This window comes from Hipposideros armiger, unplaced genomic scaffold (assembly GCF_001890085.2).
Source record: "Hipposideros armiger isolate ML-2016 unplaced genomic scaffold, ASM189008v1 scaffold_28, whole genome shotgun sequence".
Taxonomy (NCBI): domain Eukaryota; kingdom Metazoa; phylum Chordata; class Mammalia; order Chiroptera; family Hipposideridae; genus Hipposideros; species Hipposideros armiger.
The window spans coordinates 956,963-984,893 of NW_017731378.1; the positions used below are offsets into that span (position 1 = coordinate 956,963).

The 27,931-nt window shown below is 51.3% G+C and overlaps 1 protein-coding gene across 8 annotated transcripts; it reads right to left on the reverse strand.

The window, feature by feature from the left end:
* Window positions 1–1,136: 1,136 nt before the first annotated feature.
* HPS1 (HPS1 biogenesis of lysosomal organelles complex 3 subunit 1) lies at window positions 1,137–27,713 on the reverse strand. 8 transcript variants are annotated; one of them, XM_019636457.1, is made up of 20 exons: window positions 26,458–27,709; window positions 24,781–24,897; window positions 22,926–23,042; window positions 17,822–17,959; window positions 17,462–17,604; window positions 16,990–17,098; window positions 14,714–14,874; window positions 14,143–14,245; window positions 13,391–13,486; window positions 13,193–13,268; window positions 11,195–11,250; window positions 9,912–10,079; window positions 9,617–9,796; window positions 8,474–8,535; window positions 7,773–7,907; window positions 7,635–7,700; window positions 6,405–6,549; window positions 4,171–4,284; window positions 2,329–2,411; window positions 1,137–1,891 (listed from the first exon to the last, which is right to left on the reverse strand). In XM_019636457.1, exons 3-20 carry the CDS (start codon window positions 23,040–23,042, stop codon window positions 1,729–1,731), a joined length of 2,115 nt encoding a protein of 704 aa, XP_019492002.1. In that variant the 5' UTR covers window positions 24,781–24,897; window positions 26,458–27,709; the 3' UTR covers window positions 1,137–1,728. The 8 variants fall into 8 exon arrangements, with proteins under 8 accessions (XP_019492002.1, XP_019492003.1, XP_019492001.1 ...); XM_019636458.1 differs by having other exon boundaries at window positions 13,391–13,441; window positions 26,323–27,709; XM_019636456.1 differs by having other exon boundaries at window positions 26,323–27,709.
* Window positions 27,714–27,931: the final 218 nt, after the last annotated feature.

Consider the following 27,931-nt stretch of genomic DNA (forward strand, 5'->3'; position numbering starts at 1 on the left):
CATTTCTCTTCTATCCTTTGGCACCTTTCCCATTTTCCAAGACTGCTCAGGGATTAAAGATCACATCTGTAAACACCTTCAGCTAAAGCGCTTTCTCGCTAGCTTGTGGTCTGTCTTGAATCAGGAGCCCCTTTGTTCTCTGCCCATTAGTTAACAGGCTAGGCCGTTTCCCCTGGTAGGAAAAATGCACCCCAAGGGCTGGGAGTGTCTGTACTGCTCCAACATCTGTCAGTGTTCTAGAAACCTGCGGTTAGAAACGCATCCCCGAAGTGGGAGAATATATGGAAAAGGTGTTTCTGAGGACCCTTCTACTCTCAACTCAGACCCTCCTCCACACCACACCACACAAGGTTCACACTGCCCATGCATCTCTGCTCAAATCCCACTCAGGATGTTCACCCTGGTGTTACTTAACATTGAAAAACTTGGGGGATTGGTTAAAATGGACACGTCAGATCATGCAGCTGCTACAAATTAGGGGAAACTATTTGATGACAAAAGTGGGGACCCTAAATGGTTGGGGGCTTCCAGACTTAGTATTTCCCCTTTGTACTCTCTTGTATATTCCACATTCAATATTTTAAATTTCTACCCATTATTAAGAGGAATGTAGTCCTGGTCACCTCAGGTGACTGTCCCTCACTGCCTCCTTCTGAGGACTTTAGCCCGAGGTGTGGTTCTAGTTCCTTCAGTACCTCTGTCCCCCCAGGCTGTCCCCTTAACGGGAAAGAACAGTCTTCTTGGCATGAATTTTCGCTCCTGACTGAAGACAGAAGGCCCAGCTGCTGTCGACATGTCAAGAATGAGCCCACACTGTGCTGCCTTCTGTCACGGTGCTTCTCCCGAGACCCGGTGCTCCGATGGTCTCTCGTCCTCGTGTCCATTGTGGGGTGGGGGCTTCTAGGGTAGAGAAGGGGCTGCACTTCTCGGGCAGTGGTTCTCAATCCAGGGCACACCAGGATCACCTGGCAGGGTTTAAAAAACCTCAAAGCCTGGGAATCTCAGAACTGAGTACACGAATCTCTGGGGGTGGGGGCGGGGCGGGAGCTGAGAACTGTGCGGGGCACCAAGAGGCCCAGACTCACCAAGGCTTCTTGGCACCAAGAGTCTGGGGACCCAGGCATGTTTGGCTTGAATAATACTGATAACCATAACCAATGTTTATTGAGCACGTGCTGCGTGTCTGGCAGCCCTCACCAACACCTGAGAGGGAGGGGCCATCACTCTACATGTGGGGAGACAGGCGTAGAGTTTAGGAAACTGGCCCAGCGTCGCAGATAGGAAGTGGCAGTGTAGCACCTTTCATTTGGGGAGGAGACGCCTTCCTGAGGGAGCTCTTCCTCCACTCCAACAGCAGAGAGAGGGTGTCTGAAGACACCTGCGGACACTGGGGACTTCCTGTCTCCTGGGGATAACCGGAGAGCAGCTCTGAAAGAGGGGCTGCCCAGCTCTAACTCACAGCCACTGTTCTTTTAAGGAGACCAAAAGCACATCCGGGCCTCCTCCTCCTCCAGAGGGAAGAATTTGGGGGTTTGGTCATTGCCTGGAGTGGAGGCTGCTCTAGGTGAAGTTTCTTTAAGAAATCCTGGGGCTGTCCTGGTGACTGTCCCATCCTCAGGTGGCCACTATGGAGGAGAGGAGGCTCTTGCTGTGGGGATGTCTGCAAGTGGGGGTGGGGGCTGGAGAGCTGGGGTGCAAGCAGGCTGCACCAGGGCAGTGCGCCCTGGCCTACAGCAGGGGGACACGGGACGCCTCCCACAGGCGCCGGGCCAGCTCGCCGACCTGTTGCACCAGCATGTCTATGGGGATGACGGACAGGTGGAGGGCCAGCAGCTCATGGCACTTGACAGCCTCAGCTGGGTGGCCCTTGCTGTAGTAGCGCAGGAGTTTCCTGGAGGAGGAAAAGGGAAAGGACAGGATTCAGGAGCAAGGCCACGGCATGCCCTGCAAAGCCAGGGGCCTCTCCCAGGACCATGCAGGCTCAGCCCCAGGCCACCGTGCTCCATCTTTTTGGGTTAACCTTGTGTGGGGTCTGTTGGCCACAGTGTCCTAAGAATGCCACAGAGTCAGCAGGGGAGCTGCGGGGCCCCCATGCAGACATTTGCAGATGCTGCCAAGAGGGTGCCAACAGCCAACCAAATGTGCTCCCCACTCGCTTCCTCTCTCTCCGGATGCTAGGCTAGGCTATGAGAAGCTTCTAACAAGGGTTTCCAGCTTCTTGGCGGGAGCATTCCTGGAGGAGGAGCTGCTCCCCTACAGGGGAGCTGGCACTCATGACCCAATACTGGTGCACTCACTGCCCCCAACAGCCTTCCGAATCGGCATCACCTGTAGTAGTCTCCTCCTAGGATGCCCACGGGAGCCGAGTCATCAGAAAGGACAGGCACCTCGATTATCTGGAGTTTGTACCCCTGAGGAAGGAGGAAAAGGGTCTTGGTTGGAGAGGTGGTGGGTGTGGTGGGCAGGGCATGGGCTTGGGTCAGACACCGGAGTTCAGGGCTGGCTCAGCCCCGCCTGGTGTGTGCTTGCTGGTGGGAAAACATGTGGATCTCTACTTTGTTTCCTCATCTGTGAAGTGGGAATAACAATAATCCCCAACAAACATTAGAAATAATATTGGGTTGTTGGAAAAGTCATGACACATTTTTGCAACGAAAAATATAGAAAAATACGTCATGACTTTTCCAACAACTCAATATATATAAAGTTCTGAGCATCGTGCCTGGCACATGGTAGCCCTCATTCCCATCAACGAGAGGACCTGGGTCAGTGACCAGCACGCGCTCAGGAGGGCAGCCAGGAGGGCGAGCCGGGGAGGTGGCACTAAGAGCAAAGTGTTATGACGAGGCCCAAGTCTCCCTTTGAAAACGATGGAACTTCCCAGCAAAGGATAAAGAGAAGAGAGTCAAGACCCACTGGGCACCCAGTGTGCGCCAGGCACGCTCACACGGGCAGTGGGGCACGCCCTGCAGGTGAGGAGGTGGACTTGGCAGTGGTTAAGTGGCCACCCACAATGGCACAGCAGCCAGACTTCACACCGGGTCTTCCCACCACACAGCTCTATCTCAGCCTATGACCCTGGGGAGCCAGCCATGCACACGAAACCATGTCTTGCCCTAGAAGCTAAGGTCAAGGTCATATACACACTGGGCACTTCTGAGGGCACAGAGCAAAGATGGGAGCTTGAAGGTCAAAAGAGCTGAGTCTGGGACCTGGCTCTGTCACCTATGACTTCGGTGGCCCTGGCCATGGTGTTTGATCTCCAGGGCATCTGTGTCTCCACCTGTGAAATGGCGTCAATGATACCTGCCCCAAACCATTGCATGGAGCTTGTGGATGTGAGGTTGTGAGAACAGCGGTGAGAGAACCCCAATAGCTACACTTCACTGTGGAAAGGGAGAGCCGTCACCACAGGGTCACCTTTCTCCAGGAGCAAAGAGAGGGTAGGACACGAGGAGGGAGAGGTACGGAGAACGGGGACCAAAGGCACGTGAGGGGTAGAAGTAATGACCCTTAGAGAGCTAGAATAATGACTAACGGTGATAAGTGAGGAGAAAACAGAGAAAAACAGGAAAAGAAAGCAAAGGAAAGAGGAAAGACACAGGGAGACAGAGCGAGACAGTGAGGCAGAGCGAAGGAAAGGGGCCAGGGGAAGACAGACAATTCCCCATGCCCTGGGCGCACGCTGTCCTAACAGTGAGGTCTAGAAAACAGGCCAGGAGGCAAGAGACCTGAGCCACACTGTCAGCGTCACCCTGGGCAGGTTGGCTCATTGCTTAGAGCCACACCGTGTCCCCCGCTACCGTGGGAATGACAATGTGCCATGCTTTGTAAGTGCAGCGGATGATGACCAGGCACCGCTGAGGAAGCACTTGACCTGAGCAGGCCTTCTCACATGGGCATGCGTCTGTCTGTTCACACATCACCTGGACGCTGCCTTGAATGACAGCATGAGTTTTTCAGACAGCTGGGTGGAGGGCTCACAGAGTCTGTGTGAAAACAGGACCTCTGAGCTCTGGATCCCAGCCAGCTGTGCCTATCTGTCAGCTCCACCAGGGACGAGAAGAGATGAAGAGACAGATGGAATACGGTCCAGAAGAACGGCATCCAAGCCTCACAGGAAGGGAAAGCATTTCAGGACTGTGCCGCCCGTGGCCTGGCCACACCCACCATCTCGTTCTGGAACCACAGGAAGTAGGAGCAGTAGAAGTCCCCGTCCTGGAACAGCAGCGTGGTGTAGCCCTTCTGCAGATATCTGCGAGCCAGTCGGATCAGAGACCAGACCTGGGGAAAGGAGGAGCGCATGCTCACGGCTGCCCTGCCGGCAACGGCCTGCGGGGCGACCCTCTCCCCACGGCAGGGGCAGAGCGCAGGCTCTCGTCTCCGGGGGAAGAAAAGTCCTCAGAAGAGGAGCTCCTCGGAGGCCCGGGGCCTGTCTGCTCTTTGCCCCCAGTGCCCCGGTACAGCCCTGGCTCAGAGCAGGAGCTGAATAATAAATCCACGTTGGACGGATGGGTGGACTACCCCTCCAGTTACCGTGACAATAAAATATACATAAAAACACTTTATATAACTGCACTATACCCTCCAGCCATAAACTAGTAAACTCACCACTCAGGGCAGAAAATGACCAAAGACACTGTTAATACAGGAGATGAAAGGGTAGCTGCCTGGAAAGCCCTCCTTGCTGTCTAGGGCCAGTCACTCCCCTGGTTCCCCTCCAGGCTGGGCACCTTTGGTATAGGTTCTATGCTGGGAAGGTGCTGGGGAGGTATTTAAACACGTTGAGCACCCTGATCCAGGCATGTCCTCTGCTTTAGGGGGCAAGTCCAAACTAGGGGTCCCCGAGGGGTCTGGTGGAAACAGTGCCCGAGGGACAGCATGCCTCACAGCCCCTCTGCCATGTTCTTGTCTAATTCAAGGACTTCCTCACAGCGCTTGTGACTGTGTGAGGAAGGCAGCAGGGACAGTTGGCTGCTCCACTTCCTGGGGCCAGGAAAAGGTGTGAGGTGGCTCTCACCAAAAAGCTGCGTAGAAGGCACACACGATTTACTCCAAACCTGACCACAACGTAATGTCTAATCAAATCTGCAAACAAATACATGGATTTGCTCTATCTTCAGGAAAGCAGTTTGACAATGTGTATCAATAACCTTAAAAACATTCCTCCCATTTGACTTAGTAATTACATTTCTGGGAATCCATATTGAGAAAATCATCAGAGATGAGGACAAAGATGGATGCACAAAGGTGTGTGCTGCGGAATTATTTATAATAGCGAAAGCCTGGAACAATGTAAATGTTCAACACTGGGGAAATGGCTAAGTAAATTATGTTACATTCGCATGATGGACTATGGTGGGGCTGTTAGAAATCATGTTTATAAAGAATTAATGACATGAGGAAATGCATCCGATACAAAGTGAAGTGAAAATGTGGTAAACACAACTGCGTAGACACAGAGCTCAACTGTAACAAGCTGCACAGAAAAGCAGTGAAAGAAACATACCGAGACAACCCAACTGTCTCTGCAAAGAGGGATGAGAAAGATGGCGCTGCTGCCGATGGTACCAGGAAATGAACCCGATCTCGATGCCATGCCACATACTGTGCTAAATATTTCACACACACCATCAGGCAATCTATAATAGTTCCATGACGTCAACAACATAACCATTCTCTCACAGATGAGGAAACTGAACTTCGACTAAGGAATGTCCCAGCCACAGAGCTGGTGACAGCCAGAGATAGGTTCCCAACACAGGACTTCCGTCACCCATCTTATGTTAGCCATGATATGCTTTCTTTGGATGCCAAAAAAAAAAAGTGTGTGTGTCTGTGTCTGTATCTAGTTTTTCAGAAAGCGGCAGAGGTCCTCCCGTCTCCCCACCAAAGATACTAGAAGAGTCAAAGAGAATAAAAGAGCCCTCAGAAAACGTTTCCTTAGTAGAAACCTCTCAGTTTTAAGTTCTGGTAGTCAAATTGATTAAACTGTTTCTAGTTTCTCTTTTAGCTAATTCAACAAATGCTTGTTGAGCATTTGTTTATGCTAGGCACTGTGTTAGGCAGGCCTTGGCTACTTCCTCCTCTGACCTTGCTGTCTAGGCTCTGTTGATCCAGGACATTAGCGAACACCCAGGAAGGTGCCGTCTGGCATCAGCTGAGGCCCACATGGCTTGGGGTGCTGACCGGAGCCCAAGGGTGAGAGAGACAAGCTGCTATTCTTAGGAGCCTACAGAGCTGGGTGCAGATGCTGACACAGGAGTAGGGTAGGGGTGAAGGTGGGGTGTGCTCCAGACCCTGGGGGAGCCCTGAGAGCAGGGGACGTCCTTCCAGGGCAGGGGTCAGGCCAACACGTCCCGTCTGAGGGGCAGGGAAGAATACCGGGGCCAGGCAGCAGTTACCTTGGTTTTGACAAAGGCAGCCAAGGGCCCCTTGCCTAGTTCTGATGAGGTCCTTTCACTGCTGCTGAGGGAAGGGGCCACCATCTGGCCGGTCGAGCGGTCCACATAGATGAAGTGCACCAGGCCTGGGAAGTCTTCTAGGTAGGTGAGGTCTGAGTTAAGGTGCTTGTAAGCCAGGGACTGGGAGGACGCTTCTCTGGCCCTGATCTAGGCTTCCAGCGAGGGTGGGCAGTGCAGCGGGAGGCCAGGCCCGCCCCGCTCACCCCACCCCACCCCACCCCGCCCCGAAGGTTTCCGCTTCAGCCAACCCCGGGGACCCCTTCTCCCAGATCTCTCTTTACCTCCTAACCCCCAACCCTGAGAAGTTCTGAGATGCAAATATGATAGATCCAGGGCACTAGAACATTTAACACAGGGCATTCTGGACCCAACAGGAACATGGTATGTTCTTAGGATTTTCATAGGAATGAGTTTAAATTATACACACAGTGAGGCTGGTGTGAGAGCAGAGCTACACAGCTAATGAGTGAGTCTAGCTGACCCCCCAACCCACACACCTCACCGTGATTTTATTCCATCTCTACACTTCACCTCGAGTGGTTGAGAGGGGACCAGACACCCATGGAAGGGCAGTGGCTGGTGGCTAACAAGGCTGTCTGTCATCTCCCTCACTGAAGACAGAAGTTTCAGTGGACTGGAGGCCAGAGCCTTAAGAGGTTTTAATATAGGAAAAGCTGCGCTTTATATAAAGTATCAGGGGCATTCAGTGTTCAATAAAACTCATGTTCCATAATAACAGGGGCAGAGAAGCCCTGGACACGGTTTTGTAAACAGAGATACGCCTATTTCCTGCAGGCCTTCTCAGAGCCTTCACATTCTGCTGTGAACTGTGACTTCTGAGGAGGAAGACATGGCTCTTAAACTGACCAGCCCCCAGGACCCCAACCCTCATGGAATATCCTTCCCTGCTTTGCCGGCTGGACACCGACAAAATGAATTCCAAGGCTTTTAAGAAGTGATGTTTGGGATGCCAGGGATGTCTGTAGTTTCAGCCTTGGAGCAGTCCTACAGGGAGGCTCCCAGAGCACTATCTCCTATTATTTTTCTTCAGAGAAAAGCAGAGGTGGGGGAATATATTTTATAGTCTCCCATCCTTTAGAGCAGGGCGGGGGACACAGGCAGACATAAGGGGCTTTTCTGGACGGGCCTGGGGCTCAGACATCAGGATATGACACCATGGTGACGTTCCTCCTGCTCTTCACCAACAGAAAGTCCTTCCAGTCCATCAGCGTCTCCCTGGCGGGGAAGCAGGCGGTGAGCTGTGCCCCACCCGCCACCTGGCTGCCGCGGGCCCACGCCCACACTTACTGCATGAGTGTCTGGACCTGGTCCTGCAGGTGCTGGGGCAGCTGTGGGCCCCCCCGGCCCGGAGCTGTGGTCAGGAAGCTAAGGCGGTAGATGGCGCAGAGCTGCCGCTTCACCTTCCCGCATGCCTGGAGCAGCCTGGGCACCGGGAGGTGAGGGCGTCACAGCGGAACGGCCCTGGGAGAGCGTGCGGTCCCCCGGCTCCTGTCCTGCACCGACAGACACACCTAGGACAGCACCTTATCCCCATGTGGTCCCCCTGCTTCTGCACTGACGACAGACCCAGCTGAAGAAGCACACCCTCACCCCCAGTGACCCAGGAGGCAGCTTCCCAGTTTCTCCCCGAGGTGGCACTCCAAATACTTGGGATGAAGGGCAGGGAATCTTGTCCAACTTCACAGCTTATTTTACCAGTAAATGAGGGGAAGTGATGCGCTCGAGGGGGCACTGAGGCAGTGCTGACTCAGCAGTGAAGCCGGGCTGGGGCCCGGGCCCTTTGTCCTGGTGGGTCCTCATGTCCTGCTCCTCAGCCGCCGTCCTCGCTACTTCCCAGCCTCCCGCCCGCGTCCTCGGGCTGCACCTTACTCTCCCAGGACCCCCTCTGCCCTCAGGAGCGCCTTCCTGAACACTTGCTCCCTCTTGGCCTGGAGGAATCTTGTCCTTCTGCCAAAACTTTCCCCTTGTCCTCAGAGCCCACTACTCACTCCCAGGACGATCCGGGTTCACTTCTGGAGAAGGCCTTGGTCTTGAACTCCAGCCAGGTGCTCTGCAGGAGGGCAGGAGACAGGTCAGCCCACAGTGAGGACCAGGAGAGGCCTTTCCGACATCAGGTTCTGAGGGCATCGTGCCTCTCAATGGCTTATTCAGGCCCAGCACACACCTGCCCTCGTACAGCCATAGCCGGGTCTCTGGCAGGTCCCCCCAGCTCTCTGCACCCCACTGTACACCATGTTCTACTCACTCTGCAGGCATTTATTTATAGAGCGGTTTCTGTGTGCCAAGTCCTGGGCTCACTGCCTGGCCGGTACAGACACATAAGCTAATGCTGTCAGAGCGAGAGGGAAGTGACCTGAGGGAGGGTGGGCATGGGGCAGGCGCTGGGTGCTGAGCGGGAGCCCTGGGCCATCACTTCAAAGGGGGACTTTGCATTTCAACACAGCGCCACCGCGATGCCCCGAAGTACTGTGAGATGCCCAGCCTTCCGACTGCTCTGAGCAGAGACTGGGGCTTCAGGCGCTTGCTCCGCCTCCTCCACTCCTCCTGCTAGTTTTGGGACCGACATGCATCGCAGCCACAGTGAACCACCTTTCCTCATAGACCCAAGCACTGCCGGCTGCTGAACCAAGCGATCTTCCCCCCCACCGTGAACTTCCTCCTGGCTTCCTGACAGACTGTGCCCTGCTTTCTGCTGCGTACGCACTGTCCCTTGTCTCTTGGCCTCGTCCCCCACCTGGGCTCTAAGCCCCCTGGGGTGGGAGCAGACTGCGTCCTGCACTTCTGTGTGACCTGCCACGCTGCCAGGGTGTCGGGGGGCAGGCCGCTGGCCTTCACCGAGACCTCGGTCAGGCTCGGGTCCCGCTGCCCACCAGCCGAGTAATCTTGGCCAAGTCACTATCTAAGCCCCCGTTTCCTCACCTAAAAAGTGGGAACTATCTGTGTTCTGCCCAACACACATCAAACCGTTCTGAAAATGTCAGTTCTTGTTGTCATCTCCCAACGGGGAAACAAGGGCCACAAAGCTGAGGTGGGGCTGGGGCCGGGCCCAGAGCCTTGGGCCCCTCGCTGGTGTGGGCCGAACAGGCCCTGCCTCCTCTCCCTGAGGGGGTACATTGGGGATCTGGTCTCACCTGCATCTCCTGTCCCCCGCGACTCTTGACAAACTTGTCCATCCTCTGGCGCAGGTCGCCCATGAGCGGGTGGGAGCGCAGGGAGCTCCCGGCCTCCTGACCCTCCTTCAGCTTCTTCTCCAGCAGGGAAAAGCCGTCCAGCAGCTGGTACAGGACGAGGGCCAGGGGCGTGCTGGGGCTCTAACGGGAGAAGCACAGGGCAAGGGCCGGGCAGCCCGGTGGGGAGAGGTCCAGGCCGCAGTGTCACCGGGGCAGGTTGCGGGCGGGAGAGGGCGGGCAGGGCGGGCATCCGTACCTTGGTCAGGAGCACCATGTTGATACCCGGCCACAGGGGCAGGCAGTACATGGTGTGGGGCACCATGGGGCAGTAGGTCTCCTTCACACTGGCGTCCAGGAAAATCCTTCGGGGGCTGGAAACTGCTGGGGAGCCAGGGATCAGCATTTGGAGGGTGTCTTCAGCTATCTGTGAAGGAAGAGGGGCTGTCGCAGGAGGACCGGGGGACCCTGTCGGGCCACCTCCCCACGTCGGAGCCACCCACGGGTGCCCACTCCCCATCCTCCGAGCCACAAGGAGCACACATTTTAGCTCCAAGTAATCCCAGCTCTTCGGTCCCTGTACTCTGCTGAAACTGCCTGAGCAGCTGCAGTTCTAATGTCTGTCTCTCTCTGTTTCTTCTGGGCCTGTCCTCAGAGTCGGGGCTGGGTGCCAAGCAGGGGCGGTGGGTGGCAAAGAAGGGACAAAAAGGGCAGGAACGACAGGCGGGGGCGGAATGAGAGGGAGCGGCTCCCTCCCGCATCTTCAGACGCAGATGAAGACATTTAAAGTTAAATAACATTCTGTCATTTCAACCACCCTCGAAACATCCCGGTGGCCATTCCAACAGGGGAAACTGAGGCAGAAAATGACTAAACGAGCAAGACTCCAGCCTTATGGAAGGCTCTGAGGAAGAAGCCTTTTGTGGGCAAAAGGAGAGAATTAAGGACACTATTAGAGATGCCACCAAAACTTCTCTATAAGGACATCACTGCAGTCTTATGATAACAGCAAAAAAAATGGACACAAAGTACTAGTTGTTCTGGGAATTTGCTAAATAAGTAATAACACACATGTGATGGACTCTTTATGGACATACGTAAAATCACAGGAAAGACTAGAAGGAAATACCCCCAAATCTAGTAGCTAACATCCAGGGGTGGGACTGAGAGCAATTTCTATTCCTTTTCCACCATTTTACTTTTGTTATTTCCCAATTTTTCTATAATGGATATATTTACTTTCTCATTAAAAAAACAAAAAACAAACAAAAAAACATTCAAAATTAAGTTGAACTCTCCATCTGAAGCCCAGTGAAGAGGCAGGGATTTCTCTGGAGCTGAGGTCACCCCTCGGCCCACCCCGACCGCGGCCCCTGCTGCTGGGCTGAGCTCTGTCTCCCGCCCTGGCCATCCCTGAGGCGGCCGGGGGAAGGGCAGTGCTGGCGGGGCGTCACTGGAGGAGAAACCCTCGGAGTCCCAGAACCCGCTGCCGCATCTCAGATCAGCTGGTGCCCTGGCACCCCCCCCCCCGGAGAAACTCACTTGGACCTGGGAGGCATCAATGGGTGGGGTGCCCCCGTCCAGCCAGACGGTGCTACCTGCAGGCCACAGGTAATAAAATAACAACATAAATAATTGGGAAACATAAACACTGGCTCAGTAGCATGTCAGAGGCGAGGGTGGAGCAGAGATGGCCCCGCCCCGTCAGTGGCTCCCAGCACCTGGCAGCGGCCAGGGAACTGAGTATGGGCTGGAGCGGCACTGCCCTTCTCGTCCCAGACCAAGCCAGCAAGTGCAGGCGGACTCTGTGGTCACGGGGCTGAAGCAGCCCGGGCTGGGAAGAGACGCTCCCCAACAATCAGAGCCAGTCGCTGGGAGCAAGCGCCTGAGGGAGCACCCAGCAATGTGGGGGGCACGTTTCCTCAGCCCCCTCAATCCTCTCCTTGTTTCTGCCCTCTCTACTCCTTCAGGCCCCTCCCTGGCTGTAACAGTGCCTCTTCACTAGAAGGCAGCGCACGGTCCACATTTCCCCAGCCATTTTACTGAGCACCTACTATGTGCTGGGAATTGGGCTACAATTCCTTTCCCAGTACAGTTCACAATAACCTACTGAACTCACTACCTACTGGAAATATGTTTGTAATAACAGTGTTCTCGCATACTCTATTGCAAATAACTACCATTTATAAGCACGTTTCTCTGGGGAAACCTGTTCCTATGTTTCAAACACCTGATTTACAAATGGATGAGTACACTTCAAGCCATTTGTAAGCTGTGAGTTCTGTGCACTGTGGAATGGCATTTTTTTATAGCTCTGAGGCATAAAAACCCACTGAGAGAAAGGGACGAGGAGCATCGTGATGAAGGAAGGAAGGAAAAAGAAAAGGGACCGGCAGCCATCACCCCACAGAGGTGCTTCTCGGCGTTTTGGACTCTTGGAGAAGCTCAGAGAACTGAGGACAGCTAGGGACCCTGGCCCTAGAGAAATGCACAATTCAAATGTACATATGAATTGACACATGATCTCAGGGGGTCCCAGGCTCCCTGCAGCGCATCCAAGGACCTAAAGAACTTCTAACCCAGTGGTTTTCAACTGTGGCTGCACATGAGGCCTTTTGAAAATCCTGATGCCCAGGCCACACTCCAGACCAGTGAAGTCAGAGTCTTTGGCACAGGCCCAGCTTCAGCGGTTTTTCAAGAGCCCAGGTGAGCCCACTATGCAGCTGCGGGTGAGAACCACTGCTCTAACCTAAACCTGTGCATACCAGTGGTTCCCGTCTTGAGCTCACTGGCCTGAGAAACTTCTAGAAGTATTCACACCTGGTCCCTAGCCCTTGGACTATATAGCTGGTCTGGCTGAAGCTGCCCAGGTCATTCTAACGTACGCCCAGGGTTGGGAGCCACTGGTTTAAGGAGGCCACACAGTAAATTCCTTTCAAAACTTATTCCCCAAGAAGTTTCTCCTCTTGAAATCCTAATCTTATTTCTTCTATCAGATGACGTGAACGTTCCCCTTCTCCAAGAACTTTGGAGATAAATGTGATGCCCATTCATAGTGACTACAGCAGTCTAGACTTTGCCTCATCTATTTCTCTGAGCAATGTTGCCTTTTCTGTTTTGTTGATAGCATTTTGAATATTTTTAGTTTCTTGTTGTTTATCCACATACTTTGAAGAAACAGGTAAAGTATAAACTATAGAGACTAAATATATTTTAAAACACTGTACTTGAAATCAAATGATTGTTGCTTAATTACTTGACTACTTATGAATTACAAAAAAGAAACACACGAGATGAATTTTTAAATGAAATCGGCTCTTCATAAAAAGTTTTAGCAATCATCTGAGTGGCCTTGATAGTCCCTGAATTCAAGCTGGAGCTGGCAGGGTAGGCAGAGGGGTTGCTGCCGAGTATCCTGTGCTCTAGGAACCTGGGTGTCTATACCACGGCCCTGACAAGGCAGGGGGTCCACTGAACCCTAAGACAGATTCCCCGCGGCTGCCATTTGGCCTCCGCGCCACCCTCCCCTCCAGGTCTCACCTGAACCCGAGCTCTGCTCCCCTGGCGAAGGAGCTGGTGTGAAGTACTCCTCAGGGAGGGAGAAGCTGTCTGTCTCCTGAGGAAAGAAGGGGACAGCTGGGGATGAGGGCTCAACCCCGGTCTCCGCTCGCTCTCCTGGGAGGGGCAGACCCTTCTGTCCCCCCTCCCCTCCCCGCAGGGTGGGTGCACAGCACGTACAGTCCCTGCAGAACTCCTGGCGGGGCCTGAGGAACGGGAGTTCCAGGTCTGCTGCAGAGGGATATTCTGGCTGTTCCAGGGCCTCCGCAGGGAAGGCTGCAACAGGCACGGAGGACACTGGTTAGAGCATGTCTGACAGGCTCCCCCCACCTGGCCTCTACCTGCCAGCACTTCACAGCACAGCCCTCAGGCACGGCCCCACTCCACCTCGCAGCCCTGGTGTGTGTCCTCACTTTTCAGGGATGTTTCAATTCTAGGTGGTCTCGTCTTTCTTCAGAACCACTGAAATTGCATCATGCTGGCATCCAAGCCACCGCCACTGATGATGATGGTGACAGTGGTGGATAGCACTTACTGACTGTTCCCTACACCCAGGTACTGTTGGGCTCTAGGTAAACTGTCTCCTTGATCTGTCATAACAACCTTAGGAGGTAGATGCTATCACTGCCCCATGGCACAGATAAGGGAATCGAGGCTCAGACAGGACAAGGACCTGCCCAGCTCACACAGCTAAGTGGTGAAGCTGGGATGATCTGACTCCAAAAATCTGCTCTTGTAACCCACCAAACCACATGCATTCTAGAATTCTCCTTATATCTGAAAGCAGCAGAAAAAGAGTCATGCCCAATCATGTGCCCAGAGCTGTGACTTGGGAACCACGTCCTCCCCAGCAGCCTGCCCAGCACCCTCCAGGCTGGCTTTCGGGGCCACCTCCCTGGTGGCCTCCCGCTGCCCAGAGAGCTGCCCGAGACCTGAGTGTTGTCATCGTCTGCCGTGATCTCGCTGGGGTAAAGGTCCTGAACCAGGAGAATGAGGGCAAGGAGGTCGGCCGGGCGCAGGGAGCTGGCGCTGTGGCTGCAGAGAGAACGGGTGGCTGGTCAGCACGTGCCGGGTGCCCCCAGTGCCCCCCAGGTGGCAGTGGGCGGGGACAGGTTGGTTAAGCGCGTCTGGAGTATGGTCCCTGCCCTCAAGGAGTTTACAAATGTGCCAGCTGACCTCATCGTCTTTAGAGAAGGGCAAGGAATAAATAAAATGAACTCATCAATTTTTAAAATAAAACATGGTTCTCCTAGAAAAAAAAAAAAGACCAATGGGAAACCACTAGGGACCAGGAACAGCCTATCAGGAAGTCCTAAATCCAGACTGTAAAACAGTGTTCCAGGGAAGAAATCATTCCGAGAAGGGCGTGAGCTGAGGGGGGGTTGAAAAATTGAGGAATCTGAGGCTTCCCGGAAGAGATGGGTCTTGGAAGGTTTTCTTGGCCAGGGAAGTGGTGCTTTTCAGAGCAGGTGAGTGTGAGGTGCCAGGAGGCCTCAGGCTCACCTGGAGTAGAAAGCCAGCAACTTGGAGTGTACGAGCAGGAAGGCGTGCAGGGCCTCCTCGCCGGCCCGTGCGGGGCTGGAGTTGACAGCCTGGATGACGTGCCGCTCCAGAGCCTCTATGCACAGCTCACAGAGCTGGGGGTGAATCAGCCGCTCTACAGCCTGGCCACAGGCAGGCAGGGAGAGGGAGCCATGTCATCCACCACCCTCTCCTGCTGCATGCCCTGGCTGGTGGGTACATTCACTGAGTCCACACCGAGCGCATACTAGGTGCCAGACACTTGGGAACAGGGAGACTCAGACCAGCAGTCTGGTCATTAGGCTCCAGTGGATGATTCAGACAATATGCAAGGAAACAGACAAAACATAAGTGCCAACTTTAATAAGAGCTGTGTAGGAACTATACAGTACTGGACTAGGGAACACTGCAGAGACCTACTTGGGTAAGGAGTACAAAGAAAATGTCCCTGAGGAGGTGATCTTTAACTGATGGCTACAGAACAAGAAACCCTGTCAGAGAAGGGAGGGTGGGGGAATGCTACAAGCAGAGGAAAGAACATATGCAAAGGCCCTGAGGTAGAGAGAGAGTTTGGAGCAGTGCTGTTGAACTGATATATAAGGCAAGCCCCATGCACAATTTAAATTTTCCTAGTAACTACGTGAAAAAGTAATAATTTATTTTACCCAATATATCTAAAATATTATCATTTCAACATACAATATAAAATCATTATTACTGGGATGTTTGACATTCTTTTTTTATTACTAAATCCTCAAAACCCAAATACTCAATAGCCATGTGTAGCTGATGACTACCATACTGGACAGAGTTGCGTGTAGAGGACTCCTGAAATGGAAAGAAGTCCCAGGTGGCCCATACACAGTAAGTGAGGAAGAGAGAGGCATGAGATGAGGTTGGGGCGAGACAGGCAGTGACAGATCATACAGGGCCTGGTAGGTGTGAGGAAAGAGTTTGGGTTTTATCTTAACTGCATTAGATTGCCTCCTACAAGAAGCCTTTCCTGCTGTCTCAGGAAGCGTTGACTATGCCACAGTGGGTTTTGATGAGAAACCTAATATGGCAGCACCCAGAATACTTTATTGCATCTTTTAGTATATATGTAAAGCTGATTTCCCTTCAAAGGCAGGGACTGTCTTTATTCACGTCTGTATTCCCAGGGCTTGGCGCACCTCTTAGCATAGAGTAGGTGCTCCACGTTTATTGGAAGAGTGAATGAGTGGAGCACGAAAGTGAGTTCCTTCAGATCTATTTTCCAGTTCACTAATTCTCTTTCTAGCTATGTCTCATCTACTATTTAACCCTTCCCTTGAGGTTTTCATTTTAACAATTATGTTTTCATTTCTAAAATACCTATATTATGGGTTCTTTTTCAGCTTTTATGTCTTTTAATATGTCATAGCTATTTTATATTCTGTACCTAACAATTCCAGTATAGCAATCGCCTTGGGATCTAAGTCTCTTGGTGACTGATTCCCCTGACTCTCACTCATGGTGGCTTGGTCTCTTGTGCATCTGAGCGTTAGTTGTGAGCTCATATTTGCTTGCTCTTACTCTGTCCTCTAAAGCAGTGGCTTTCAAAGTGTAGTTCCTGGACCAGCACAATCAGCATCACCTGAGACCTTGTTAGAAATGCCAATTCCAGAGCATCCCCTCTATTGCACCCACATGGATGAGAAAAGTGGGGTCCAGAAGCCTGCACCTAACAAGCCTCCAGACGATTCTCACACTGGAGAGTGAGAACCACTGATCTAGAGAATCTGCGTTTGTCTGCACAGGGGCCAGGCAGTGCTACTGACAACAGCACGTTAGCTCCTCAGGTTTGGCCTCGCGGGCAGTCACAGGCTCAGCCTCCCGGCCTCAGGCTTAGCTTCTGGCTGTAGTGTTGGTATCATCACCTGCACTCAGGCAATCCTGCCTTTAGTGCTTCCTTTTCATTGCTTTCCACTCCTGTTTCAGCGCAATATCAGTTTGGGACGAGGGGTCAGAGTGGAAGGGGCTATCTTCTGAGGTTTCTCTAATTTCCTGTGAGCCCAAAATCTGCATTAAAACCCTGTTTTATCCAGGATCTAGCTGTTTTATTGTAGGAAAGGCCATCAGAGTATCCAACCCACGATGAGGCCAGAAAGAGCAACCCTCGAAATGCATGAGTTTGAGGGTCTGCCTGCGACCTCACCCATTAGGGGGGTTAAAACACGGTCTTAACCCCGCTGGTCGGACACTTCCATGGCCTGAGGACTCCCGCACCCAGTAGTCACCTCCACAGCGAAACACTGCTCCTGTTCCCGCAGGCGGCTGTAGGTCCACAGCAGGCTCTGGAAATGCTCCCACACTTGGACGCGCTGCTCAAGGTCTGGGGGCCGCAGTCTGGGGGAAGAGTGGGAGAGGCCCGTGAAAACCAAAGGAGCACAGTCTTAGATCACTGTCAGGGCCGGGTGAGCACATGTGAGACCACAAAATAACTGGAAGAGCCCACAGAGCAGAGAAGGCCGAGCCCTGACCGGGGAGTGGAGAGCAATGGGCATGGAACCAGGAGCCCGGCGACTGAGCAAGCCGCTGCACTTCTCCGTTTCTCACAAGGATATACGACACAAAGCCAACGAGAGAGACCCAGGAAGGTGCCAGGGAGGAGCCAGGGGCAGTGTGAGGATGGGCAGCAGGGTAGAAACCGCCTGGCCTCAAGAAGGCTCTTAGCAATGGACCCAGAGGGGACCAGCCACGAGCACTCACTCCTTTCGGATGAGCTGGCCGTCCACGGTGACCAGGCCGAAGTGCACCTCGAACAGGTACTTGAGCACGCGCAGCTGCTGCCGCAGGTCCCCCTCGCCTTCCGTGCTGTCGCCACAGATGGCGATGAACAGGCATTCTCCGAACTGCAGGCACAGTGGGCTCCTGTCAGCCGGCCCCAAGGGACCCTCTCGCAGGCCCTGATGCCTGGGGACAGCAGGGGAGGCTCAGTCCCAGGGGGCTGGATAAGACACAGTTACTGCCTTCTGAAGGAGTGTAAAGTTCAAGATAAGGGGAGGGAGGCACGTGGACTGCCCATGGCGCTGAGGGAAGAGGAGCACGGGCCCAGGACCACACACTCACCAGGTGAAGGACATACAGGCATTTGCCATTTTCCGTTGAGAAGCAGGTGTATGTGTCTGACAGCTTCTCCAGCATCGTCATGGAGGAGATAATGAGCGGGGCTAGGAGGGTGCTGAGCTGGTCCTCCAGGGCGGGAAGCTGTAAAAGGGGAAGAAAAACAACACTGTTGAATGTGCCAGACCCTGGGGACAAAGGAACGGACAAGACCCAGGCCTTGCCACCAAGGGTCTCCATTGTTTGAGACCCACCTGGGAGGGTCTCTGTCCTGACAGAGAGGGGGGCAAAAAGACACCCCCAAACCCTGTGTGGTAGTTACCGTGTTTCCCCCAAAATTAGACTGGGTTTTATATTAATTTTTGCTCCAACTATCTACATTTAGTCATGTACAAAAATCTACATTTATTCAAACAGTCATGTCTGGCTGACAATCTTAACTGGGGCTTATGTTTGGGGTAGGGCTCATATTACGAACATCCTGAAAAATCATGCTAGGGCTTATTTTCCAGTTAGGTCTTATTTTCAGGAAACATGGTAGGAAGAGTGGGAGGGGCCAGCCAACTAGTTGTGCTGTTCAGGCTCTGAATCCAGAAAAAAATGTTAAGGGATTAGGCCACACTTCCACAGTGGAATGCTTAGGGCATTTAATGGAGAGCTGGCCAACTCTCAGAGAGTTCGCTACCTGGCCAAAGTCCATGCCCTTTGCTGCAGAAATTCTACTGTGGAGGGATGTATCCTAAGGAAAATGATCAGAGAGAGGGGCAAAGACACATGTACAAGGATGGTCACCACAGCATCATTTACAGTAGCAAGCAGTTGGAAAAAATGTAAATGTCCAGTACCAGGGAAACGGTTAAATCAATAACAGTACATCTAAATGATGAAAGAACAGGCAGCCACTTAAAATAGTGGAGTGTTTCGATGACATGGAAAATTCCTCTGATACAATGTTATGTTTAAAAAGAAAATGGTTGTGGGCCGGTTGAGTGGCGTGTTGGTTGAGAGCTGGCTTGGGATGCCAGAGGGCCCCGGTTTGGATCCCACATATGAGGGCCAGTGACATTGTCCTCTACAGCTGAGATGCTGAACAACAGCTCAAACTGGAGCAGCCCCTGCTGCAGTGGTTTGCCATGGGCTACCGTGTGTAGCCAGCAGCCAGCGTGAGTGGCCAGCAGCTGGCATGAGCTGCCAAGAGCTGCCGTGAGTGGCCGTCCAGAGGCTGGTGACCGATCTGCCTCACCCAGGAAGAGTGCAATGATGGTGCCAACTTGGGCCAGTGAAGCAACATCCTCCACAACTAGACTGAAGAACAAAAGGACAGCAACTTACCTGTTCCCCTTCCCCCAATTCCCCAATAAAAAATCTTTAAAAAAAAGAAAATGGTTGTGAATGTTCTGCATGTTAAAATGCACAGAAAAACAAACTATTGAAAAAATATTCAGAAAGTCAACATCATTAAAGTTACGACGTCTGGATAGAGGGGTTGTGACTGATTCCCACTCCCCTCTCCCGTCCGCTTTTATGCTTCTGTACTTTCCCTATTTCTATAACAAGCATACTTGCACTTTTTATAAGCTCTTCCCCGATCCATTCCCTCTACCCTCCAAAATAAGGAACAAAACATATAAAACCAAAAAGAAACTGGACAAATGCGTTGAAAGTCTGTGACTAAAACGGGATAAAGCCAATGGAATGGTAATAGCTCAAATTTGCGATACTGGAATGGAAAGAAAGGAGGAAAACAGCTGACCTTTCCCAGGCTGATTTTGGGAGCCTTGTGCTGGTGAAATCTGTAAGGAGCAGAATGAGATCTTGCCTTGCAAAGCAAAACAGGCAACCAGCCAGGGGCAACGTGTAGCTTTGCAAACATGAGCGGACACAGCAGTGTGCAGCACACTTTCTTCTGACATTCTCAGCGTTCAGGAACCAAGGTCTGTGTCCAGCTGCTGCAGAGGCTGTGAGTCAAGCTTGAACAGTGGTTCCCTTTGCAGCATTCAGATCTCAGCTCAGATGGCTTCTCTCCTGATTACACTCCGGCTACCCTGCCCCATTCATTCCCCATCCTATAGCAGGTTTAACTTCTTCAGACCGTTTGTCACTCTCTGAATTCATGGTGTTTATTTGGTTCCCTGTACATTGCCCCTCTTTAGCCTCTAATTCCATGAGAGTGGGGCATGTTGCTATGGTCACTGTTTTATCCCCAGAGACTGACACATAGTAGGTTCTCAATTAATATTTGTTGACTGAATGTCCCTCCAGATAGGCAAATGTTTGTTGAATTATTCACACACTATAGTTTTCTTGAACTGCCATGAGCAAATTATATTAATAGAAAACACACTTAGAAATCTAGTTTGTGTACAGCAATTCATTTTAAAAGGAGAAGCTTTTTTTGCAGGTGTAGCAAGAATTTTCTTGGGAGGGGGAAGATGAAAATATTTGGTGTAGGCAGAATGTAAAGGGACATTGTCATATATTAGTTGGTGGAATTATAAAGTGGTACGATATCTTTGAATGACTTTTGAATCAATGTTTCTATTTTTGGAACCTATCCTAAGCAAATAATCAGATGTAGAGTAAAATTCAAGCACAAATGTTCCCTACAGCAATAGTTACAGCAAGCTAGAAGCAATATACATGTCCACTAATAGAGAAACGGTTAAATAAATGATGAGGCATTTATTCATACACTGGAATGTTTCCATTAAGACTTAACGCTTTTGAAAATATTTAACAAAATGGAATAATGCTTTAGATATAATGGCAAGTGAAAAAAAAAAGAAATAAAACTGTAAATGTGGCATGATCCCAACTATATATAAAAGTTAAAGACCCAAAGAAAATATATTAAAGAGCTAATAGCTATGGGTAGGAAAATTATGGGTCATTTAAAAACTATTTCTCGGTGCTTCCAAATTTCCTACAATTAATTCACATAATTTATAGACTCAAGAAAAAAAATGTGTTGTGTATATAAAAAATAAAACTTCAAGGACTTTTTTCTTTACAGTAATCATTTAGAAACTGAAAAATCAGGAGTGTTTTAGTTTGTTCCTTTACCAGGTTTTTATTAAAGAGGAAGAGAAACATCATAAAAAAGCTAGCTGAAATAGTAGCTTAAGAACTGAAATACTTAAAAGTTCTTAATTTAAAAATTATACATGCTGACTGCTAAAAAATAAAAGAGCCTAACAGATAGATCTGCTGTTTAGTTTCAATAAAGCCACTTAAATGTCTACAATCTCAGAGACCTTGTTTGATTCCTAACGATTGGAACCAGAATACCAGTGATGTTGAGGTGAATTAACTGCAGAAGTGAGGCTAGTTCAGCTGATGGTTTGGCCCATTAGAGCAGGATGGGCTCTGATAGGCAGCAAGTCTCTGCTGCTGGGGGAATGCAAGCACACATCTATGTGTCTCCAATAGATATTTTTTTAACCCAAAATTAATCTGGAAAAAATTTTCAAAATAAATGACTCCTTCAAAATGTAGAGTGGAAATTATATAAATGAAAATGACAACTATCTCTGAGTTGTAATATTAAAATGTTAAACTGAATGTCCAAATGCAAACAAACAAAAACAAGTTAATGCATACTTTACACTATATGCAAAAAGTAAAAATGGATCATTAGATCTAATATAAAACATAAAACTTTTAGAAGAAAGTATAGGGAAAACTCTTTGTGATATTGGGTTGGACAAAGATTTCTTAGATATAGCACCAAAGGCATTATCCACAAAAGCAAAATCAAACAAAAAAAGATAAATTGGAGTTATCAAATTAAAAACTTCTGCTTTCTGAAAGACTGTTAAGTAGATGCAAAGACAAGACATAGACTGGAAGAAAATATCCACAAAACATATATCTACTAAAGGACTTGTATCCGAAATATATAAGAAACTCTCAAAACTCAAAAAAATAAGAAACAATCAACCCAATAAAAAATGGGCAAAAGATATGACCAGATGCTTCATTAAAGAAGATATAAGGATGGCAAATAGACACATAAAAAGATGTTCAAAATCATTAGTCATGAAGAAAATGAAAATTAAAACTCAATGAGAGTCTGTCATGAACAAATTATATTACCAGGAAAGTCACTTTCTATTAGATACTTATTAGAATGACTAAATTTAAAAAGATTGACTGCAGCAAGCATTAGCGAGGACACACAGGACCTGGAGCTCTCATACACTATTGGTGGAATATAAAACGATACAACGGCTTTGGAAAAGTTGGGCAGTTTCTTAAAACGCTTAATATACACCTGTATGACCCAGCCATGCTACCCTACAGATCTACCCATGAAAAATGAAAGCCAATGTCCACACAGAGGCCTGTATGTGAGTGTTCACAGCTGCTTTATGCGTAAGAGTAAAAACTGGAAGCAACCCGGATGCTGTTATGATCAACAGATAAACAGCAGAACAAATTGTGGTGTAGTGATCCAACAGACCACTGAAAGGGAACTACTGAAACACGCTATAACAGGGATGACTCTCAAAATAATTAGGCTGAGTGAAAGAAGCCAGACCAAACCAAAACCAAAACCCACCCCGAGTACGTACTGTATGCACTCATCATATTGTATAAAAGTCTGTAAAATACAAACTCATCTGCTGTGACAGAAAGCAGGCCCGTGGTTGCCTGAGTGAGGGTCAGGGGTGGAGGACCACAAGCTTTGGGGATGGCGGATATGTTCACTACACTGACTGCGATGGATCCTAGGTATATATGTACATAATCAAGTGTGTCAAGTTGACACTCTGAGCATGCTCAGGTTATAGTATGTCAATTGTACCTTAATATAGCTGTTATAAAAATTAATGTTAAGCTTATGTTAAATTTTTTAGGAAGAGAACTGATGACATTGTTTCTCTGTTGTGTGATTAATATTGTTTCTTCTCCTGCCCTCAGTGAGTTCGGGGGACTGGGGGCTACGGTGGTACGGAGTGCAGTCACTGCACTTGAGAGCATCAAGAGGCCGCACTCTGAGGATGTGGGGCCAGGTGTGAGGGTGCTGGGCCAGGAGGGGGCGGACAGGTTCTGCTCCTGGTAGTTCTGTGCTGTCCCCTCCCACCCACCCCTCCTGCTGGGCTCTCACCTCTTCTCCTTCATTCTCTGAATGACTGAACTTCAGCCGCAGACTCTCTTCAAACTCCTCATCTGTCCAGTAGAAGAGGACCTCGGCACCCTCTGTGGCCACCAAGGTGCACTTCATCTGCCAGGGAGAAGCAAGGTCACGGTCGCCCCCAGGTCCCCATGTCCTTAAGCTGGGCCTCAGTAATGAAGAGGATCATGGTCCCAGCAAACGCCTGCTGAGCCCTACTGTGTGCCAGGCACCACCACACGGGCCTTCCGGGGGTTATTTCGTTGCACCCTCAATGCTTTGATAAAGTAGAAACCTTCAATTCCTCCTGTCTTATAGGGCGGGATGTGGTGCAGCTTGAAGTGGCAGGGCTGGGGTCCAGACCCCAGCCAGTCTGGCGCCAAGGTTGGGGCTCTTTCCTCTGTTATCCAGTCTCCTCCCCACAGCATCAGACCCACCACGGGCCGACTGGACTGAACAGAAGGAAGGACCCAGCTCTGGATCTGTACACAGAGTCAAATGCACAGGGAGGTGGTCTGATGGCAGACAAGTCAGAGCCTGGTCTGGAATGGAGGGCGGCTAGTGAACCTCCCTCTGGGCGGTCAAAAACAGCTCCAACAGATGAGCTTGAAAGCCCACCAGGAGTGAACACAACACTACAGGAACTTCAATCACAAGTTCCCCCTGCTCTGCGTGCAAACAGAGTCTGGACCTTGTTCACGTTCATCTCACACCTGCTTAGCTGCTGCGTCCTCAGTCCATTCTCCAATATCTCTGGTCCTTCTGAACCGCCTGCCCCACCACCCATACAGGTGTCCTCTATGACGCATATGTTAATGCTTGATTATACAAAATGTGTTTATTTATTCACCAACTGGTAGTCTTAATCCAGAGCTTCCCCCCACTGTGCCTTGTTCCCCTGGGGTGCAGCAAGTCAGTGATCCTCTCAACCTCGGGGCAGCTGCCCAAGCCTGGTGAGGCCAGGGCTCTCAGCCCAGGTAGGGGCTTCACGCCTCCTCGTGTACCCCGGTGTGCCACACAGATGTGACCATGTTGCACGTGTGCTAAGATGTAACATGATTAGGAAGCTCTGTTCTGACTCTTTTGTGAGTAGAGGTCCAGTTTCCTCAAAAAGATCATAGCACCTTGAGGTCTCAGACTGAGTTACGCCTTTTAGGATCCCTGATGTGACTGGCCAGCTTAGTGGTTCTTACTGAATTCCCCTAAAGTCTCTAGTTAGTTTATCAATTCCAACTCAGGGCACCTAGCCTCAAGGTGTTTCCAGCACAGTGAAAATCAGAGCACGCAGCCTATTCCTGTGGAATTGCTAAACATGAGGCAGCGACTGAGAGGGCAAGGGAATGTGAAGAGGTTGCTGGATTCGGGCAAGTGGACCTGGAAGAGGCTTGCTTGGGACTGCCAGGTGAGTGTGACAGCGCTGGGAGCTCAAGGGGCCAGGCTGATGGGGAGTCTAAGGGATGGGGAATGGTGGGCTGTGGGATGGAGGCTGTGGTCAACAGCAGAGCGCCCCTGGTATGGGTGTGGGGAGTGATGTGCTGTCATAGGTGGGTGAGGTTAAGGTTATGGAGGCTGGTCATCCTGGTGTGGGGTCAAGAAGGGGCTGATTCAAGAGGTATAGCTTAGAGACATAGCAGGCCTTGATGACCACTGGATGCAAGGGAGGAGGGAGAGAATAGGCAAAAGTGACATGAGGCTGCAGGGCTGGGCAGGCATGGGGAGGAGAGGGCTCTGCAGAGCCCGGAAGCTCAGCTCATTGCCAGCCACTCTGTCCACCTCCCACAGCCTCCGAGTAGCCCCAGAGTGGGTGCTGCCTGATTCCGTCTGCCCCAGGTCAGGCAGGATCATCTACCTTGGTAAGGAGCACAGCGGAGCTTCCAGACGGCCCGAGGTTCAGAAAGGCCTACAAGTAGGCAGACGCGGTGACCAACTCATGGACAGCAGCATAACATCCCAGGTCCTGCAAATGCTTGAAACAGAGAGGTCATGAGGGCAAGCAGAGGTCTTTGTTCTGACTGTTGCCCGTTCTTGGGAGTGGACAAGGTGGTGAAGGACTGGGTGGTCAAAGGTCCCTCTCTGGCTCTGAGGCCATCTGCTCAGAACGTGCTGCCCTGGCCGCAGGTGCCTGCGTGCCCTGTATCCCTCTCTCTCCCTCCTACAATGGAGAACAGGAACCCGGCCAGCACAGTCCTCTGGATGTAGCAGGTGCCCACAAACATTAATTCCCACCTACTGTTTCCTTCCAAGAACTCTTATTTCACTGTGGGTCACTCGGAGCCCTGGTGTGGGCAGCAGGCCCACCCTGAGCAGCCCCAGGGAGTGTTATGACTGTCAGGAGACAGCAAAGCACAACCCAGGCGGGGAGGGAAGTAGTCCCAGAAGAGGGGGGTATCTGGGGATGATGCGATGATGGGGATGATCTGATGGCAGTAAGCCAACATGAAAGATACCGAGTGGGTTCTACTTTCGAGTGGGTTCTACTTTCGGCTTTGCCAAGACACTTAAACCTCTCTGAGCCTCAAACTCCTGCTGTGAAAGGGAGGAAAAAAAAATCCCTGCTCCCCCTCCCTACAGGTTTATAGTAACTATAAGCAAGCAGGGCTGCCCTTAGCAAACTCCTTTCTTACATAGAGGTGGGGGGACTTTATTCTTATTTCCCAGCGGCCCTTCCTCAAATAACAGGATGCACTAAACTGGTTCCAGATCATTCCCATTTTGATGATAAAAGACAAGAACGATATAAAGGTTTAGCGTAACTAGGAAACCAAACAGCACACGCAAATTAGAGGCAAGAAAGGGCTGTTAGGAGCCTATGCATCTTTTGTAACATAACGGAGACTCGCTACAACACCGGCGTGACTGGCCTCAATGCCGTCTTCCAAGAAAAAAATGGAAATGCGTTTTAGTGGACATTAGGTGCTACTTCTTATTCCAAAAGGCTGATGGAAAGAAAACCTCACTGGTGTCCTTTTGTCATTTCCTTGTTCTCCCCCCATCCTGCTCTCAGGAGGGAACACAGGGCTCACTGGAGCTCCAGAGGGCACCCGCCAGCCTGGGGGAACCCTCGGGCCTTTTCACCATCCTGCCCAGCAAACCGCCCCCGACGGCCGGCCGCCACTCCTGCCCCAGCCGCTCCCTCCGGGCCTCGGCCTCGCCCCCGCTGGGCTGAAGCACCCAGGAGGGAGAACCTGCAGACCGCGAGGGAGCAGCTCGCCTCCGCGGGACTCCCAAGGGCAGCATTCCTGTTTGCCCCGCCCGCTACAGTTTATGCAGCAGTTTCAGCCCCAAATCCTCCCGGACCTCACGGCTACCCTGGGAAGAAGGCCCGGCTTGTAGCCCCCGCCCCACTCCGGAGCTGCAGAAACTTTGGCTGTGAGAAGTGGAAGCGACGAACCTACGGCCACACAGCCGGGGTGGAGCCCGCTCCCCGACTTCCGAGAGGGCCGTGCGGGGGTCCCGGAGGAAGACCGGCCGCCCACGGAGTGGGCAGCCGACGGCGGCACCGGAACAGTGGAGGAGACCCACGTACCCGATCGCGGCCCAAACACGGCCCAGCCAGCCCCCGGCCCGCGGGCGCGCTTCCGGGTGGGCCCACGTGACCTCCCACGTGACCGCCCAGCCTGGGGAGGGGCTGGAAGTCGCGACTCTGCTTCGCAGGTTCGAGCCCCGCCCCTGTCTTGGTTAACTTTTGCTGGCGGTGCATTTCGCTACCGCTTGGCTGTCTAATCCCCTGAATTTTGACTCCTGCCGTCCCGTGGCCATCTTCCTGTCATCAATGAGGACGCCAAGGTCCAAAGGATTGGGGGGCCTCGCCCACAGCCTTCGGGGGCACCTGCTGCGTCCAGCACTGTGCTAGGCCCTTCCCCTTGCCTTAGTTAAAGCGATTCCCCAGTGAGGCACTGGGAATGTCCCCATTTAGCCTCATTTTAGAGAAGAGAAAACTGACGCCCAAAGAGAAGAAATAACTTGCTGAGGGGCCGAATAGAATGAGAACCCAGGTCTCCCGGCTCCTGGCTGGGCTCTTACCCACTGGCTTTTCTTGCTGAACTGCAAGTCTGGAGCAAGAGCTGTGCATTTCCCTGACCTCCTGGGGAGAAGACAGACTGCAAAAGGGTCCAGTTGCCACCAGAGTGCCAGCGCTGGAATTTCTTTTTAAGGGTTTTCAATCCATTTTGCGGGGGTGGGGGAGTACACATTAGGGGCTGTGTTTTGAACCGGTGTTTGCAAGATTTTCTTAAATAGTGTGTGTATTTGTAGTGGCTGAAAGTGTGGCTGGAGCTGATGAAGGTCATGGAAGGCACTAAATCCACACCCAAGTCACCCCTTAGTTCCCTGGTGCCTCCTGCGAGCTTTGAGTTTTGGGGACTGTCTGGGGTGCAGCAGATCAAGCACCCTCTGGGCAAAGGCAGGGGCCAAGAATTAATGCCTCTACCACTTGCAGACAAAGCGGGCATCACTCCCTCTTCCCTTCCCCCACTCACTGCCCCCGCTGGCCTCCCACCTTAGCCCAAACCGTCCAACTCCACATCTACAGCACACAGCCCTGCTGCAGGCACCTCTCTCTCCAGCCCACAGGTGAGATCTTCTGGCTGTATGCACCTTGATCCTGTTATTTTCACTCACCATATTTCTCTCTTGTGTCAAGCTCTTCATAACCGTGAATTTCAGTAGTTGAATAAATTCCATCAAATGGATATGCTATTTACTTACTGACTCCCTCTTCTAGTCCATTTCCTGACAGCAATGTATGAGGGCCCCAATTTCTCCCCATTTTTGTCAATACTTGTTATTGTCTATTTTAGCCATTCTAGGGGGGGGGCAAAGTGATATCTCATTGTGATTTTGAATTGTATTTGTCTAATGGCTAATGATGGTCAGCATCTTTTCATGTGCTTTGCAGCCTTTTGTATATCTTCTTTGGAGAAATGTCTTTTCAAGTCTTTCGTCCATTTTAAAATTGTTTTTTTTTTATTTTGAGTTGTAAGAATTGTTTGTATATCCTG

Excerpts from the sequence above, each read along its gene's own strand:
- HPS1 (XM_019636457.1), bottom strand. The coding sequence starts at position 23,042 with ATGAAGTGCACCTTGGTGGCCACAGAGGGTGCCGAGGTCCTCTTCTAC. Across the intron at positions 17,605-17,821 it reads GCCTGTATGTCCTTCACCTG|TTCGGAGAATGCCTGTTCAT; the intron begins GTGAGTGTGTGG and ends CTGTGCCTGCAG. Across the intron at positions 6,550-7,634 it reads AGGAACGTCACCATGGTGTC|CTACCTAGAAGACTTCCCAG; the intron begins ATATCCTGATGT and ends CTCAGACCTCAC.